Source organism: Cherax quadricarinatus, unplaced genomic scaffold, assembly GCF_038502225.1.
Source record: "Cherax quadricarinatus isolate ZL_2023a unplaced genomic scaffold, ASM3850222v1 Contig15, whole genome shotgun sequence".
Lineage (NCBI taxonomy): Eukaryota > Metazoa > Arthropoda > Malacostraca > Decapoda > Parastacidae > Cherax > Cherax quadricarinatus.
Genome location: NW_027195041.1, coordinates 677716 through 697862, shown reverse-complemented (window position 1 = coordinate 697862; position 20147 = coordinate 677716). Strand labels below are relative to the sequence as shown.

General features: G+C 38.1%; 1 protein-coding gene across 8 annotated transcripts in view; it reads left to right on the top strand.

Moving 5' to 3' along the window:
* Positions 1 to 10822, top strand: part of Abl (tyrosine-protein kinase Abl) — a 56868-nt gene extending 46046 nt beyond the window's left edge. For all 8 annotated transcript variants that reach the window (XM_070079772.1, XM_070079778.1, XM_070079773.1 and 5 more), the window contains 2 exons: positions 3171 to 3348; positions 6259 to 10822. In XM_070079772.1, coding sequence (XP_069935873.1) covers positions 3171 to 3348; positions 6259 to 9220 — 3140 coding nt within the window. In that variant the 3' untranslated portion in view covers positions 9221 to 10822. The remainder of the gene's footprint in view (positions 1 to 3170; positions 3349 to 6258) is intronic.
* The last annotated feature ends 9325 nt before the right edge of the window (positions 10823 to 20147 follow it).

The window sequence follows — 20147 nt, the reverse complement described above, 5'->3', positions numbered from 1 at the left end:
CCATATACTCTGCTCTTCTTATAACACTTCTGCTTTGTAAAAACCTCTCGTAAGCTACCTTTTTCTCTTTTATCACACCCTTTACTTCATCATTCCACCAATCACTCCTCTTTCCTCCTGCCCCCACCCTCCTATAACCACAAACTTCTGCCCCACATTCTAATACTGCATTTTTAAAACTATTCCAACCCTCTTCAACCCCCCCACTACTCATCTTTGCACTAGCCCACCTTTCTGCCAATAGTCGCTTATATCTCGCCCGAACTTCCTCCTCCCTTAGTTTATACACTTTCACCTCCCTCTTACTTGTTGTTGCCACCTTCCTCTTTTCCCATCTACCTCTTACTCTAACTGTAGCTACAACTAAATAATGATCCGATATATCAGTTGCCCCTCTATAAACATGTACATCCTGGAGCCTACCCATCAACCTTTTATCCACCAATACATAATCTAACAAACTACTTTCATTACGTGCTACATCATACCTTGTATATTTATTTATCCTCTTTTTCATAAAATATGTATTACTTATTACCAAATTTCTTTCTACACATAGCTCAATTAAAGGCTCCCCATTTACATTTACCCCTGGCACCCCAAAATTACCTACTACTCCCTCCATAACATTTTTACCCACTTTAGCATTGAAATCCCCAACCACCATTACTCTCACACTTGATTCAAAACTCCCCACGCATTCACTCAACATTTCCCAGAATCTCTCTCTCTCCTCTACACTTCTCTCTTCTCCAGGTGCATACACGCTTACTATAACCCACTTTTCACATCCAATCTTTATTTTACTCCACATAATCCTTGAATTTATACATTTGTAGTCCCTCTTTTCCTGCCATAGCTTATCCTTCAACATTATTGCTACTCCTTCTTTAGCTCTAACTCTATTTGAAACCCCTGACCTAATCCCATTTATTCCTCTCCATTGAAACTCTCCCACCCCCTTCAGCTTTGTTTCACTTAAAGCCAGGACATCCAGTTTCTTCTCATTCATAACATCCACAATCATCTCTTTCTTATCATTTGCACAACATCCACGCACATTCAGACTTCCCACTTTGACAATTTTCTTCTTCTTATTCTTTTTAGTAATCTTTACAGGAAAAGGGGTTACTAGCCCATTGTTCCCGGCATTTTAGTTGACTTTTACAACACGCATGGCTTACGGAGGAAAGATTCTTATTCCACTTCCCCATGGATATAAAAGGAAAAGTAATAAGACCAAGAACTATTAAGATAAAATCAAAGAAAACTCAGATGAGTGTGTATAAATAAACGTGTACATGTATGTGTAGTGTGACCTAAGTGTAAGTAGAAGTAGCAAGACGTACCTGTAATCTTGCATATTTATGAGACAGACAAAAGACACCAGCAATCCTACCATCATGTAAAACAATTACAGGCTTTCGTTTTACACTCACTTGGCAGGACGGTAGTACCTCCCTGGGTGGTTGCTGTCTACCAACCTACTATATATATATATATATATATATATATATATATATATATATATATATATATATATATATATATATATATTTATTTTATTTTATTATCACACCGGCCGATATACCAAGGCAGGGTGGCCCGATATATATATATATATATATATATATATATATATATATATGTATATATATATATATATGCATATATATATATATATGCATATATATATATATATATATATATATATATATATATATATATATATATATATATATATATATATATATATATATATATATATATATATATATATATATATATATATATATATATATATATATATATATATATATATATATATATATATATATATATATATATATATATATATATATATATATATATATATATATATATATATATATATATATATATATATATATATATATATATATATATATATATATATATATATATATATATATATATATATATATATATATATATATATATATATATATATATATATATATATTTATTTATTCTTCTTTCTTTCAACACACCGGCCGTATCCCACCGAGGCGGGGTGGCCCAAAAGGAAAAACAAAAGTTTCTCCTTTCACATTTAGTAATATATACAGGAGAAGGGGTTACTAGCCCCTTGCTCCTGGCATTTTAGTCGCCTCTTACAACACGCATAGCTTACGGAGGAAGAATTCTGTTCCACTTCCCCATGGAGATAAGAGGAAATAAACAAGAACAAGAGCTAGTAAGAAAATAGAAGAAAACCCAGAGGGGTGTGTATACATATGCTTGTACATGTATGTGTAGTGTGACCTAAGTGTAAGCAGAAGTAGCAAGACGTACCTGAAACCTTGCATGTTTATGAGACAGAAAAAACACCAGCAATCCTACCATCGTGTAAAACAATTACAGGCTTACGTTTTACACTCACTTGGCAGGACGGTAGTACCTCCCTGGGCGGTTGCTGTCTACCAACCTACTACCTAGGATATATATATATATATATATATATATATATATATATATATATATATATATATATATATATCTATATATATATATATATATATATATCAATAACAACACTGCACTAGCCAAGGATTCGAACCCATGTTGTACTGGCCTGCCTCATGGTAAGTGAGAACCATGTGTGGCTCTCACTTACCATGAGGCAGGCCAGTACAACATGGGTTTGAATTCTTGGCTAGCGCAGTGTTGTTATTGATCAACGCCACTCGTCCGTGGAGATGTCTTTTGTTGACACACTGACTTTCTTGGGTTATCCTGGTTGACTAACTTTCCCCGGGTTAAAAATCTGAATAAATCTTATCTTACGGAAGTTACTCGAGGGCTTGATCCCTAGCCAGCACACTGCTATAACTCGCTGAAATAAAAATATGGGAGAATAATCCTAGTGAAGTGCAGAGACATCTTGGATACAGTAAGAGAACACTGTCTTCCAAGATTCTTAAACTTTCAAGGTAGGTGTTTTGATTCCAGTGGAGGATCTTGATCCAGGAGAGTGAACCCATCTTCCTCTTGCTTGGACAGAACCTGATTACAGTACCTCCCATTCCCGATGTGCTATATGACCCCAAGTGCTGAATGACCCCATACGGGTTCAGCACTTTCCCCAGATTATGATAATATAACTAGAATAATGTTTATGAAATTTTCAGGAATCCAGAAGGACTTGGCAGACTTAGCAAGCAGTAACGATGCAGAGAGTGAGAGTGAACTACGAGAGAGAACACCTGACACTGAAGACTCTGGGGCTCAGTCACTTCCCACTACTCAAGGTCTTACTACCACACACTCCACCTTCAGAGCTGATCCACCACACCTTCAGTCCTTTAGGTTAGTGAAGGTTTCTATGGTCAGAATAAGTAAGTTTATGTACAAGCATATATACACACACCCCTCTGGGTTTTCTTCTATTTTCTTACTAGTTCTTGTTCTTGTTTATTTCCTCTTACCTCCATGGGGAAGTGGAACAGAATTCTTCCTCCGTAAGCTATGCGTGTTGTAAGAGGCGACTAAAATGCCGGGTGCAAGGGGCTAGTAACCCCTTCTCCTGCATAAATTACTAAATTTAAAAAGAGAAAATTTTGTTTTTCTTTTTGGGCCACCCTGCCTTGGTGGGATATGGCCGGTTTGTTGAAAAAAAAAAATGTAGTCACAGGTGAACATAAGTACATGTACAATTATCATATAGTGTAAACTACCTAGGAAACTCAAAAAAGTCAAGTGGCTTATTTCCACTGGGGTCCATGAATGATGTACAGTAGCCCCTTGAGTTACGATGGGCTGGAGTTATGATTTATCCTCATAGAAGAATTTTGTTTTGAGTTGTGGTTAAAAATGGGAGATACAATAAGCGTATGATGGTATGACTGTTGTGGGTCGCATCCTGGGAAACAAGTTGCCCAAAATACTTTATATAATGTGCTGTTGGAGTGTGAGCAAAGTAACATTTATGAAGGGATTCAGGGAAACCGGCAGGCCGGACTTGAGTCCTGGAGATGGGAAGTACAGTGCCTGCACTCTGAAGGAGGGGTGTTAATGTTGCAGTTTAAAAACTGTAGTGTAAAGCACCCTTCTGGCAAGACAGTGATGGAGTGAATGATGGTGAAAGTTTTTCTTTTTCGGGCCACCCTGCCTTGTTGGGAATCGGCCAGTGTGATAATAAAATAAAAAACCAGGGCTTTCTCTGTGCAGTAGTGTGTCAATGATGTCAGCTAGGTCCGTAGTAGTTGTATCATGTCTTTCTTCTTTCAACTCACTGGCCGTATCCCACCGAAGCAGGGTGGCCCAAAAGGAAAAAGGAAAGTTTTTCCTTTTACATTTAGTAATATATACAGGAGAAGGGGTTACTAGCCCCTTGCTCCCGGCATTTTAGTCGCCTCTTACAACATGCATGGCTTACGGAGGAAGAATTCGGTTCCACTTCCCCATGGAGGTAAGAAGAAATAAACAAGAACAAGAACTAGAAAGAAAATAGAAGAAAACCCAGAGGGGTGTGTATATATATATGCTTGTACATGTATGTGTAGTGTGACCTAAGTGTAAGTAGAAGTAGCAAGACGTACCTGAAATCTTGCATGTGTATGAGACAGAAAAAAAAAGACACCAGCAATCCTACCATCGTGTAGAACAATTACAGGCTTCAGTTTTACACTCACTTGGCAGGACGGTAGTACCTCCCTGGGTGGTTGCTGTCTACCAACCTACTACCTAGGTTGTATCATGTACTTGTTGAAATAAATATTATTATTATTATTATTATGCCCGGCAACACAGCCGGGTGCATACACTCACATCTTCCTTGTTGGAGTTCATAGGTTCAAACCTCAGGCATTAGCCTGAGGTTCGAACCTATTATTACTATTACATGTATTAGTATTATGGTCGGTGTATGTGTGACCCCTCAGCTAATCAGTGATGTGGTAGCTTGCCTCTTGGGCAACATTTGTACCATTAGAAGCATCATTTTTTGCATGGGTGGGCCTTAACCAACCAGTGAGCAAGTAGCTTGCCTCTTCAACAGCATATGAGCCAATAGGAGTGTAGGTCTGTGAGGGTGTCTTAAAAGCCAGTCAGCAATAGGGTTGAATGTATGGTAGCATTTTAGCCAATAGCAGAGTTTGTACTGTACTACTGTTCATTTATGGAAATTTTTGCACCAATTCTGGATCATTTACTCTTCATTTGCATTATAATTTCACCATCTTTTGCATTAACAAGTTATCATGATGATCCCTAAAGTGTGCAGTAAACAGGCTATTTCTTCGAAGGTCAAGCAAGAAGTAGTTCGTTGGTGCATGAGTATGACTCCACAAACAACCTAATATGCCATTATCAAGCAAATAGAAATAAAGAATACTAAAGTGGCTGATGATTCTAAGCTAGTGAAAAAAAGGCAAGAAAAATTATCATAGAGATGGAAAGACTGGATAAGAGAGAGAAGCAAATGATGTAGATACAGTGTCTGCCATTTATATCGGACACTGTGTAAGGTACAGTAAAAGTTGTACAAGAATGGTATACAATACCGACAAGATGAAATTAAGACACGTGCAACATCTGGGTATCTTTATTGTAGACGTTTCTCCATCCAGTGGCTTTATCAATACAAATTCCAGGACATAACTTGAAGACAGTAGAACTATGTACAGAAGATGATGTAATCAGTCCCTCAACCTAGCAGTAGGTGCGAAGAGCACCATAGTCGTGGAGATTCTGAAGCAGAAGCAAGGCGCCTGGTGCTTATATAGTAACGTCAGGTGGAAATGGGACGGGTAGCAGACGAGGACATAGTCACTGGAATTTGTATTGATAAAGCCACTGGATGGCGAAACATCTACAATAAAGATACCCAGATGTTGCACATGTGTCTCAGTTTCACAGTAAAAGTTGCACTTCCAGGGTCTTGCAATAAATTACCATAAAACCAAGTGTCCTGGGGTTTGAGTTATGATAGTTTGGAGGCCATGATACATCTTCTGAATAGATTAATAACATAACTCAAGGGACCACCATTTAACTTTGTATTATTATTATTAAGTAGAGAACTTATGTTTGTAGATAAATGGTAATTGGGGACTGACTACCTTAAACTTCTGATCTTCAACCATTCTTCTCTGTATTGGACTGAGGAAGCCACTGTGTGACAAAACATTTCCATAATAAAGATACCCAAGTGTTGCACTTGCATCAAATTCATTGTTTTGTTTGAAACTCATTATGATTCTTGTTTCTATTTTCCAGACAAAAATCATCGGCTGGATTGCGAGACCCTAAGGCTGGTGGCGAGAGAATACGACGTGGCAGGATGGAGAAAGCTGAGAGTCAGAGCGGTACTGGAGGAAAACATCTCACTGTTGCTGCATTAGAGGTTCACAATGTGAAAAGGGCCATTAACCGTTATGGCACTCTGCCTAAGGGTGCCAGAATTGGAGCATACCTTGAATCTCTTCGCCAGAGTGGTCTTTCCCAAGGTGTGCCTCCACCTGATGATAACGTTCAATCTTCGGAGCAGCGGGAACAACAAGATCTTGGGCAACAAGAGGAACAGGGTGATCATGAAGAAAGTAAAGAGAACCCAGATAAGAATACAGTCTCCATGATACGCAGCAATTCTACCCAGAGTGGATTCCCACCTCAGTCGCCCTTAATATCACGGTTAAGCCCTCGTCTTCAGCCTCTTCGAACTGACAAGCGTATTAAGGAGCCAAGTTTGGCTGATTTAGAATTTCCACCGCCTCCAATAGATTTGCCTCCTCCACCTGATGACTTCATCGAAGATGCATTATCTGCAACACTCGAGTTTCCTCCTCCGCCAGGTTCGGAGCGTTGGTTGGGAACTTCTTCTCCAGAGTCCCGGCGACGCTTGGTACAAAAGCCAATTCCATCACCTAGAGCAAGGCGGAAGACAGATTACTCCAATGTTAGTCCTCAGAAACTATCAGCTCAATCAGTATCAGAAAATCAGGTCATAGCAGAAGGTTCCGAGTCTCCACAAGCAGAGAGAACGACTCTAAGCATCACACGCTTAAGGCTACGAGACACAGATGCAGACAAGCCTCCAGTGAGAGCTAAGCCAAACCTTGATACAAGTATTGATGGAGATACAACTGAGGGTAGTCCAGCCTCGAGGTTTGGAGTGAACTTGAGACACAGAGACCAGTCCTCTGACTCGTGTGAAAGCTTTAAATCCAGTGAAAATCTCTCTCCACGACCTGGTCTTGGCAATACCAAAATTAAGGCAAAGCCCAGCTCTACTCCTGCCAAAAGTCCAGGTTCATCATCAGCTGAAACTGAGGGTTTGCAAACTCCATCTTCCCCTGTTGGAGATGGAGGGCAAACTCCATCCTCCCCTACTGGAGATGGAGGACAAACTCCATCCTCTCCAGCAGGAATAGATGTAAGTCCTCCGTCGGTTGATGTTGCGTCACTCGCGTCTCGTGATGGCAGCATAGAAGAACTCTCAACAGAAGAACCAAAGGTAGTAATAGGACTAGGTATTAATCATGAAGTGAAAGAAAGCCTTGAACTTAAACTAGTGTCTGAGTTGAAGGAGGTTGGTGATAAGAAGGAACAGAGCCCAGATCCCATTCCCACTGGGGAAACCTCACCTGGTAGTCAAAAAAATCCTGCACTGCAGCTAGTCTCGGAGTTATTTGAAAGTTTACGTCATAAAAGTAATAAAGCCAGTGAGAGTCCTCATCTGGATAATGGTAATACAGTTAATAACGAACACTTTATAAAGTCTGAAATGGAAAATACTAATGTAAGAGATGCTAGTAATCAATTAGGCTTCAAACCGAGTTTAAAGAAAGTCAAAAGTCCGTTTGAAAGAAATAATTCTGAAAGAGATCAGAGGAAAATTAATTTTAAAGCTCAGCTTAGGAAAACAGACACAACAAAAAGTGTTGAAGAAAGTTGCAACACAGAAATTGATCCTCATAGTACTTTGATGGACTTCCGAGCACAGCTAAGAAAGACCAATGTTGTGAAGGACAGTGAATTATCAGCAAAAACACCCGAAGAAGATACTTGTCCTGAGGATCAGCAAGAAAACGGTGTGCAAGTGTTTAGTGAAGTGATTAAAAGGACTGATAATGGTGGTAAAAATGAACGGAGCTGTGATTCTGGCATCAAGAGTGATGTTATGAGTGAAAGCATAACAAATATTCAAAGTGAAAAGAGGGACAGTTTACAAGGTGAAAAGAGGGACACTTTACAAGGTGAAAAGAGAGAGAGTGTGCAAGGTGAAAAGAAAGAGAGTGATCAAAGTGATTCTTTAAAAGTGAGTGAGGATGAAGATGCCAAACGGTTTAGTTCAAGTAGCATAAGTAGTTTAAAGAAGTTGTGGGAGAAACAGGATTCTGACAAACTAGCCAAGTCCGATCCTAACCAAACTAGTCCCAAGTATGCTCCATGTATATATAAGCGGCCAGAATTGCCAAAGTTAACAAAGGGTGAAAAAGACACGAACACTGATACTCAACTTACAAACAAAACTCCAGAAGATGAGGGAAAAGTTGGAAAATTGGAAAGAAGAATGTGGCCTCCTACCTGTGGTAGTGAACCTGACATGAAGCTCTCTGATGGGAAACCTTCAGTTCCTGTTAAACCAGTAGTGAAGAGTTTTAAATTACCTCCTCCTCCTGCTGGGGTTAAACCACCACCACCAAAACCAGCGGGAATATATGCTACTCCTTCGATCATTAGACCTCCTTCACTTCCAGTTATTTCTGTTAAGAAAGAAGGGAAAGAAGCTGAGAGCAAAGATGTTAAGCTTTTAAAAGAAGTTCCTCTTGGTGTATCAGTCAATCCAACTCCTAGTATGACATCGTCGGGGGGCACTGTTCCGAGCGACAGCGTGAGTGCTTCGTCAAGTAGCAGTACTGAGAAGGCCGGTCTGATGGAACAAGGTCACTTAGTGGAGTCTTCCATAGCAAACCTGCAGTCAGAGAACTCCACCGCTACCGTTGCTGCGTGTATTCAAGCAGCACAGAAAGTGTCAGGCTTCCACCGTGCATGTGGGGATTACATGGATAACATTCCACCTCAAAGTCGGTTCCATATGCGAGAACTTCTGACTCGCTTGGAGCTACAGACCAGACAGCTACGCTCGGCTGGTGGACGCTCAATCGAACACAATGAAAAGCTCTTCTTGGAAATAGAGAACACTGTAAAAGATATTACTAATACAATACAACGTTAGTGTTTTGTATGTACATTATGAAACAGGCTGAGATACTGTACTGTGCTAGTGTTGCCATGACAAGTTTTGTTAGCTATTTGAGTTTCTTATTCTCATTGCACACGTAAGACAGGCAGGGTTGAGTATGTGCAGTGCCATGTCACAGAGGTCCAAGCATGTCACTTAACATCACATTTACCCAGAATTGATTCTCAGTCTGTGTGCAAATAACAATACTCTTGCATTTAAATGAGGTACATTACATGTTTGGTGAAACGTAAACGGTTTTTTGTTTTAATATTTCAGTGCAGATATCTGTTAAATATTGGATAATTTGAAGAAGTTTGATCACTTAATGACTGCTCACAAAGTAACGAGAAGTTAAACTATTCCACTGAAGTGTTCTGTGTTTGCCAGTATGTTAGAGTGTCATTTACGACATGTAAAAAGTGAATGAGAGTTGAGTGCTTGTGATGTTTCAACTGTTGCTGGTGCTGGTCTATAGCACTATATTTCCCCACTATACCATGAGTAGGGATGAGCAAGAACCAGTTTTGAAAATTTTGTACATTATGTAAACAGCTAATTTAAATAGGTAGCTTTTTGCATGCAAAATGACTTTGGTGTGTTAATTCTAATCAAAACAGGAAAGTATATCATTATATTTGAAGGTGGAAACATGAAAATTAAACAGCTTAATGGTGGGCACTTTTGTAGTCTTGGTGGTCACTGATTTTCAAAGCTGTGACTTTGTTATATCTCCACCTTTGGAAAGTGTCTCACTGGTGTATGCATACAACTGTCACATTTGTTGCAATTTTACATGAATGCTAGTCTTGTGATTTATTGTGTATCTAAAGGTCAACAATGTGCAGTTGCCCGAACCAACGTATTCTGGAAAATGGATTGACCTGTAATTGTTTATTATGGGTGCTTATGTTCATTGATCTGTTCCTGGGGCATATATATTATTACTTCTATGTTGTTTTGGCAGCCTTCAAAACTTTCATACATTAGTTTCTTATAGTTTAGTCTATTTGGATTGGCATTTTTTACCATTATTCTGACGTGGCTCGTCAAGGAAATTTTTTCACTGAAAGTGGGATAAAATGACTTGTCTGATACTGAATACAAATACTGTATGTAATTCTATACTTTACCACAAGTATTAAGCAAAAATATCTTGCTAAAAGGTAACTATTTTAGTATTTTAACTATTTTAGTACAGTTGCCAACAAGCCTAATGAAGAAATTTTGAATTATGTTTATACTGTAATTGGTAATGTTACATTTTGTGATATACAGTCACTGCATATATAGCACAGCTATTCACTGATTCATGTCTTTATTGGCTTTCAGTTGAGCCATTGTTCCACTTGCCGGCAAAAATCACAGGCGGGTGGGACGTAATGAACAATGACTCAGTTTGAAGCCTACAAAATGTGGAACACTGACTAGAGATGCTGTATATGCTGGGCCGTCCTGTACATTTTTATGTCGGTTAACACCAGGGTGTTCATCATTTAGAAAAAAAAAAACAAGTTTTAATGAACAATAATAGACTTTGTAACTGATGTAAAAAATGACTAAGTGTTCTTATGTATCCGACTGACAAAGGAATAATTCATAAGTGCAGTTGGATAGGCTGTTATCCCACTTGATCAGTGATAGGCATATTGCTACATTTTATTTGTCATAGTTTTTTATTTTACAAAGTAAAGCAGTAGAGCCTAACCAGATGCATTGATGAATAATACCTTAATGTATAAAAACTGAAATACTATATGTAGATTAGCAAAAATTTATGGAGTGTAATCTCACATGACTTAAGAGTAACGTAATCAGCCATTCGTTACTGATTATCTCCATACATATTAATATGAGTGTGTGTGCGCACATGCGTGCATGTGTGTGTATGTGTAATTACCGATTTGTCATTACAGGAGTAAATTTAAGATAGTGGTGTCCTATCTTTGAAATTTTATTTATCATTATTTAAAGTTTCCAGTGGTTGTAGTGCTCGCTGCCTCTTTGTGTAAGACATTCCGTTCTTCTGGTATTCTTTCAGCAGTTCTTCTTACCCTAGTGTATAGTTATGACTTCTTTATCAGTTATAGGAAATATTCCTTGTCAGTTCTTTTGTAGCCTCAGAATTTGGGATTTAGTTATCATGTTTCCCCTCTGTTCCTACAATATTAGTCAGTTAATACGTATCTAATGCCTTTAGCCTGTCTTTGCAAATCATATCTTTTGATAGACATTTTTTTAGCCATTCTTTGAAATTTTTTGTCTTGTCCACAATTTATTTTAAGGTGTGGACAGTGCAATTACTGCAAGTTCCAGTTATTTCTATTATTATAAAAGCTTGCCAGCATCATTAAGAGCTTATGATTTTATTAATATGATTTAATGATGTCATTAATGATGCCTGAGTCTGTTTTTTTCTCTCAGTATCTTTTTACATTTTAAATTCTTTGACCTGTTTTTATATTCTCCTAGTTTCATTGCATGACATTTATCCACAATAAATTCCATTATTCATCTCTTGTTACTTGTTCAATCTATTCAGGTCTTTCTACAGTTAAAATTTAGGACTTTGGGTAGTTTCAAATTTAGGTTGGATAAGTACATGAGTGGGAGGGTTGGATTTGAGTGGGACTTTCACATCAGAGCTTATTTCTTGTGTAGCATTGAAGACTGGGTTGGGCAAATGTTTGTTAGTGGGATGAATTGTACAGGACCTGCCTAGTATGGGCCAACAGGCCTCCTGCAGTGTTCCTCCTTTCTTATGTTCTCTTATGTTCTTATGTTCTTATTTTCATTTTTTGTCCCACATAGGATTTTTTGCATCATCTGGAAACATGGCCACATCTCCTTTTTATTTCTTCTTGCTTTAAAAATTATTATTGTTATTGAGATAAGCACAGCTTAATTTGGGACCCAACTAGTGATAGTATCTCACAAAGACATCTTCATTTGTATGATTGCTTGCATTTACTTTCAAATGGAAAATCTCTCGTCCACTGCAATAGTTTGTGTTTTATTTTTTGTGTGTGTGTATTGTGGCTTCCTGGTTAGTCTGGTGAGGAACTATCCAAAACTCTTGCATTCAAATAATTCCAGTCTGATCATCCATTTCTTGAGCAAGTTTAGTGACTGAAGTATTATCTTAATATATTCCCAGAACTTGGTTAGTTCAGCTTTTTTTTTTGTCAGAGAGACCAGCCTTTAGTTCACAGGTCCTCCATGTTCCTTCATTTTTTGGATAAAGGCATAAAGTGAGCCATTTTCCATTTTCCTGCTAGGTTTCCTTTTTTTCGATGAGATCTTAAAAACTTAGCTTCTAGACCTAAAGTGCTGTCTTGTGCTCTATTCCTTTTTTCATATCCATATCAGTATTAGCCGTACTTCTTTTATTTTTTCAGCTATCTCAATATTTTGCATTTCATTTGGGTAGTTTGGGTTTTAAAACGACGTCAAAGGTCTCCTCTTCTGTAAACACTCATTGGAACGTATGTAGTATTTTTTAACAGTGGTCGTCTCCCACTGAGGCAGGTGACCCGAAAAACAAACAGAACTTTTATTTTTACATTAGTAATTTATATAGAAGTGGTTAATAGCCCCTTGCTCCCAGCATTTTAGTCACCTCTTAGGACACGCATGGCTGTATGTAATAGTATCTCTTATATTTTCTCCTTCAATTTTGTCATGTCCTCGATTATTCATATTTTTTGCCCTCATTCATATTTTGCCATGTCCTCAATTATTTGTATTTCACTGTGTCTTCAGTTGTTTGTATTTTGTCATGTCCTCAATTATTTGTATTTCACTGTGTCTTCAGTTGTTTGTATTTTGTCATGTCCTCAATTATTTGTATTTTGTCATGTCCTCAATTATTCGTATTTTGTCATGTCCTCAATTATTTGTATTTTATCGTGTCTTCAATTATTTGTATTTTGTCATTTTTATATTTTTTTTTTATTATCACACTGGCCGATTCCCACCAAGGCAGGGTGGCCCGAAAAAGAAAAACTTTCACCATCATTCACTCCATCACTGTCTTGCCAGAAGGGTGCTTTACACTACAGTTTTTAAACTGCAACATTAACACCCCTCCTTCAGAGTGCAGGCACTGTACTTCCCATCTCCAGGACTCAAGTCCGGCCTGCCGGTTTCCCTGAATCCCTTCATAAATGTTACTTTGCTCACACTCCAACAGCACGTCAAGTATTAAAAACCATTTGTCTCCATTCACTCCTATCAAACACGCTCACGCATGCCTGCTGGAAGTCCAAGCCCCTCGCACACAAAACCTCCTTTACCCCCTCCCTCCAACCCTTCCTAGGCCGACCCCTACCCCGCCTTCCTTCCACTACAGACTGATACACTCTTGAAGTTATTCTGTTTCGCTCCATTCTCTCTACATGTCCGAACCACCTCAACAACCCTTCCTCAGCCCTCTGGACAACAGTTTTGGTAATCCCGCACCTCCTCCTAACTTCCAAACTACGAATTCTCTGCATTATATTCACACCACACATTGCCCTCAGACATGACATCTCCACTGCCTCCAGCCTTCTCCTCGCTGCAACATTCATCACCCATGCTTCACACCCATATAAGAGCGTTGGTAAAACTATACTCTCATACATTCCCCTCTTTGCCTCCAAGGACAAAGTTCTCTGTCTCCACAGACTCCTAAGTGCACCACTCACTCTTTTTCCCTCATCAATTCTATGATTCACCTCATCTTTCATAGACCCATCCGCTGACACGTCCACTCCCAAATATCTGAATACGTTCACCTCCTCCATACTCTCTCCCTCCAATCTGATATTCAATCTTTCATCACCTAATCTTTTTGTTATCCTCATAACCTTACTCTTTCCTGTATTCACCTTTAATTTTCTTCTTTTGCACACCCTACCAAATTCATCCACCAATCTCTGCAGCTTCTCTTCAGAATCTCCCAAGAGCACAGTGTCATCAGCAAAGAGCAGCTGTGACAACTCCCACCCTGTGTGTGATTCTTTATCTTTTAACTCCACGCCTCTTGCCAAGACCCTCGCATTTACTTCTCTTACAACCCCATCTATAAATATATTAAACAACCACGGTGACATCACACATCCTTGTCTAAGGCCTACTTTTACTGGGAAAAAATTTCCCTCTTTTCTACATACTCTAACTTGAGCCTCACTATCCTCGTAAAAACTCTTCACTGCTTTCAGTAACCTACCTCCTACACCATACACTTGCAACATCTGCCACATTGCCCCCCTATCCACCCTGTCATACGCCTTTTCCAAATCCATAAATGCCACAAAGACCTCTTTAGCCTTATCTAAATACTGTTCACTTATATGTTTCACTGTAAACACCTGGTCCACACACCCCCTACCTTTCCTAAAGCCTCCTTGTTCATCTGCTATCCTATTCTCCGTCTTACTCTTAATTCTTTCAATTATAACTCTACCATACACTTTACCAGGTACACTCAACAGACTTATCCCCCTATAATTTTTGCACTCTCTTTTATCCCCTTTGCCTTTATACAAAGGAACTATGCATGCTCTCTGCCAATCCCTAGGTACCTTACCCTCTTCCATACATTTATTAAATAATTGCACCAACCACTCCAAAACTATATCCCCACCTGCTTTTAACATTTCTATCTTTATCCCATCAATCCCGGCTGCCTTACCCCCTTTCATTTTACCTACTGCCTCACGAACTTCCCCCACACTCACAACTGGCTCTTCCTCACTCCTACAAGATGTTATTCCTCCTTGCCCTATACACGAAATCACAGCTTCCCTATCTTCATCAACATTTAACAATTCCTCAAAATATTCCCTCCATCTTCCCAATACCTCTAACTCTCCATTTAATAACTCTCCTCTCCTATTTTTAACTGACAAATCCATTTGTTCTCTAGGCTTCCTTAACTTGTTAATCTCACTCCAAAACTTTTTCTTATTTTCAACAAAATTTGTTGATAACAGCTCACCCACTCTCTCATTTGCTCTCTTTTTACATTGCTTCACCACTCTCTTAACCTCTCTCTTTTTCTCCATATACTCTTCCCTCCTTGCATCACTTCTACTTTGTAAAAACTTCTCATATGCTAACTTTTTCTCCCTTACTACTCTCTTTACATCATCATTCCACCAATCGCTCCTCTTCCCTCCTGCACCCACTTTCCTGTAACCACAAACTTCTGCTGAACACTCTAACACTACATTTTTAAACCTACCCCATTCCTCTTCGACCCCATTGCCTATGCTCTCATTAGCCCATCTATCCTCCAATAGCTGTTTATATCTTACCCTAACTGCCTCCTCTTTTAGTTTATAAACCTTCACCTCTCTCTTCCCTGATGCTTCTATTCTCCTTGTATCCCATCTACCTTTTACTCTCAGTGTAGCTACAACTAGAAAGTGATCTGATATATCTGTGGCCCCTCTATAAACATGTACATCCTGAAGTCTACTCAACAGTCTTTTATCTACTAATACATAATCCAACAAACTACTGTCATTTCGCCCTACATCATATCGTGTATACTTATTTATCCTCTTTTTCTTAAAATATGTATTACCTATAACTAAACCCCTTTCTATACAAAGTTCAATCAAAGGGCTCCCATTATCATTTACACCTGGCACCCCAAACTTACCTACCACACCCTCTCTAAAAGTTTCTCCTACTTTAGCATTCAGGTCCCCTACCACAATTACTCTCTCACTTGGTTCAAAGGCTCCTATACATTCACTTAACATCTCCCAAAATCTCTCTCTCTCCTCTGCATTCCTCTCTTCTCCAGGTGCATACACGCTTATTATGACCCACTTCTCGCATCCAACCTTTACTTTAATCCACATAATTCTCGAATTTACACATTCATATTCTCTTTTCTCCTTCCATAACTGATCATTTAACATTACTGCTACCCCTTCCTTTGCTCTAACTCTCTCAGATACTCCAGATTTAATCCCATTTATTTCCCCCCACTGAAACTCTCCTACCCCCTTCAGCTTTGTTTCGCTTAGAGCCAGGACATCCAACTTCTTTTCATTCATAACATCAGCAATCATCTGTTTCTTGTCATCCGCACTACATCCACGCACATTTAAACAACCCAGTTTTATAAAGTTTTTCTTCTTCTCTTTTTTAGTAAATGTATACAGGAGAAGGGGTTACTAGCCCATTGCTCCCGGCATTTTAGTCGCCTCATACGACACGCATGGCTTACGGAGGAAAGATTCTTTTCCACTTCCCCATGGACAATAGAAGAAATAAAAAAGAACAAGAGCTATTTAGAATAAGGAGAAAAACCTAGATGTATGTATATATATATATATGCATGTGCGTGTCTGTGAAGTGTGACCAAAGTGTAAGTAGGAGTAGCAAGATATCCCTGTTATCTAGCGTGTTTATGAGACAGAAAAAGAAAACCAGCAATCCTACCATCACGCAAAACAGTTACAGGTTTTTGTTTCACAGTCATCTGGCAGGACGGTAGTACTTCCCTGGGTGGTTGCTGTCTACCAACCTACTACCTTTTTGTCATGTCCTCAATTATTCATATTCCGTCATGTCCTCAGTTGTTTGTATTTTGTCATGTCCTCAATTATTCATATTTTGTCTCTCATTTAATTTGCTTATTATGGATTTAAATGAAAGATTCCCTTCAAGGGAATGATGCTGGTTAAGGGCTCTTGATCCAAAGAATTTGAACATACCCTCCCTTTTCTTGGTTTAAATTTGATTGCCTCCATTTCCCTACTGGTTTACAATCCCCTTGAAATAAATAAATGAATGAAAACTTAGGTTCTGTCTTGTTCTTGTCCACAATACTATTTTTTAAGTTTCTCTCTCCCTCTGTATCTGTGTATATTAAAATTCTGGCACGTTTGACTCTCTGGGTGTTTCCTACATTACTTCAATGTGTTTATCACTTTTTCTTTAATATACCGTATTTGTACCGGTAAATATATTGACTCGTGAAATTGTAATGACATGATTGTACCATGGGTGAGGAGCGAACCATGAGTTCAATCCCCACCCACTCTGAGGTTTAATATATTAGTTCAGAGTTCTTGCTTTCTTTCTCATGGTTTTTCAGGACTCCATTAAACCACTCTTGTTGTATAGCTGTTTTATATTGTAAATTATGATACCGTTATTCATGTTGCAGGACTTTGAATGCGTCGTTTATTTCTTCTTGTCTCTTAATTCTAATTCTTTTAAAGCTTAGTACCGTTTTTTAATTTATTGTAATAATAATAATAATAATAAATTACTGTATTATTTTTGGGATTACTCCAGCCATGTTTGTATATCAAAATTTAAAAAAAAGGGGAGAGTATTTTTCCTCATTTTCAGTTGTGCTTTTAATAAGCTATGATAGCCGAGGTGGTTCATGTTTTATCTCATTCATTTTTTTCTCCATTCATTTATTGTGGCTACATTTCTATAGTTTTGCTATCTTGGATTTGCATGTGTGTTTCTGCTGAATTTCTCTGTCTTATTCATTCGTGTGTAATTTTTTTTTTTTTTTTCAACAAGTCGGCCGTCTCCCACCGAGGCAGGGTGACCCAAAAAAAGAAGAAAATCCCCAAAAAGAAAATACTTTCATCATCATTCAACACTTTCACCACACTCACACATTATCACTGTTTTTGCAGAGGTGCTCAGAATACAACAGTTTAGAAGCATACACATATAAAGATACACAACATATCCCTCCAAACTGCCAATTACTGTTAGAAATATTGACAGTAGTTTGGTAAATACACATAGACATTAAGGTGTGACGTTTTGCCCAGCAGGGGATTTGTCAAGCAAGTGCATACATTATGTGGACACATCTTGCCCCTCTATAAATACTCAGTGTCCATGTGTTGTAAATATTGGTTTAACAAAGACCTTGATGACTAAAACGTTGCCTTCATAAACATTTCATTGATCATTATTTTGTATCGCTCATTTTCATCCATAAAGAACAAAAAGTTACAATACTGTGACTGGAACAATACACAAATAAACCCGCACATAGGAGGGAGGAACTTACCACGAAATTTTGGTCCAACTTGCACCATTAATGATCCAACTTGGACCAAAACATCATCACAAGTTTCTTTTACCTGTGTGTGAGTTTATTTTCATACATACTGTGATCCCTAAGGGTTAAGGTCTTCTCCCTGAATATAATACATAATAGTAATTTTTTGATATGCTATCTTATCCTGTCTATCATGTTCTTCAAAGTTCACTGTACATTATTTACCTAATATATAGTTCTTCATTTTTCTATGCTACCTCTCTGTTTTGTCTATATTTCTTTATCTTATTGTAATAAGCTGACAGTATCTTCAGAGCCTTAGTTTTTTCAACACTTCTTTTTATGAATATAAGTATAATGAACTTTTATCAATGCTCAGTAATAACCCACATAGACACTGAAACTCAGAAGATTAATTGATCAGTATATTTCAATCCTTTTCTGGGGTCCTCTTCAGCAGATACACCAAAGGAGACCATGAGTATAAAGAGAAGGTTGCGTCTCACTGCACAATGAGAGGTTCAACCTTCTCTATATATTCATGTTCTCCTTTTACTTGTATATCTGCTGAAGAGGGCCCCAGAAGGGGGTCAAAATATACAGATCAATTTATCTCTTGAGTTTGTCTCCATATAGCTTATTATTGAGCACTTATTTCCATGTTCACATTCTATGCCATATTAATGTTAACTTTAATTTCCCCTAAAATACAGTATAAAATATTTATTCTTCATCATCCCAGGGAAAAACATTGCTGTTTATGCTACCCTAATTACCAGAAACAAATAGTAATAGTAATAGCTGCACACTAGGACAAGAGAATAATAAACTTGCTGCACACTAGGACGAGAGAGTAATAAACTTGCTGCTCTCTGGACACCATTAGCTAAAGCTCACTACTTTTACATCTATTTAACATAGGTAAGAATTCTGGTGGAGTGAACAGCAGTTTTTACCTTGAACATGACTGTCCAGACGTCTCCAGCCATATTATCCTGTTTTTTTTTTTTATACTTAAATCTCTTGCAATTCATAATTTGTTTTTCTTAAAATTTTTTTGCACATTTTACCAGTGAAGAAAACTTTTTTTGCATTTTTTCTCATTTTCTTTCCTTCATTTATTTTTCACTCCAAGTGCTCAATTTTTTCATTCTTGCAGGAATTCAAAGTTATATATTTTACTTAATGCTGTATCACCCATATAGGTTTAGAGCATATTTTAATATATTAAGTTTACATAATACCTTTGTATCCACAAATACACATTGATTTTTATTCCTTCTGACAAGTCATTTAAATAAATGAATAACTATTTTGCAAGTATCAATAATTAGGCAGCCAACTGGAGGTTCCCATGAATATATAAATCCGAGGCAGCGTGACCAGAAAAAGAAATGCTTTCACCATCATTCACACTATCACTGTGGAAAAATAGATGCAGATGCAGTATAGTGTGATTATTGACTATGTTTCACCTACACAGTGGACTTTATCAAGTCACAAACAGATCTGCCTGGGTAAAGAGTACAGGAGTATATATAGTGTGGAGAGTCAGGTGGAGAATGTTGGGTAGGTTGTATCTGAGATGGACCTGCACAGGGCGGGCGGGTGTGTGTGTTGTTATATAGGATAACGATGAAGTTTCTTGGCAAGGGGTTCAGCTATATTATAGAAGTTGTTACCAAGAAACTTCTTCATCGCTATCCTACATAACATACATACCCACCTGTCCTGTGCAGGGTCGTCTTAGATCCAACTTACCCAGCATTCTCCACCTGACTCTCCACACTATATACTCGTGTACTCTTTACCCTGGTAGATCTGTTTGTGACTTAGTAAACCCCACTCTGTAGGTAAAACGTAGTCAATAAAGGATCACAT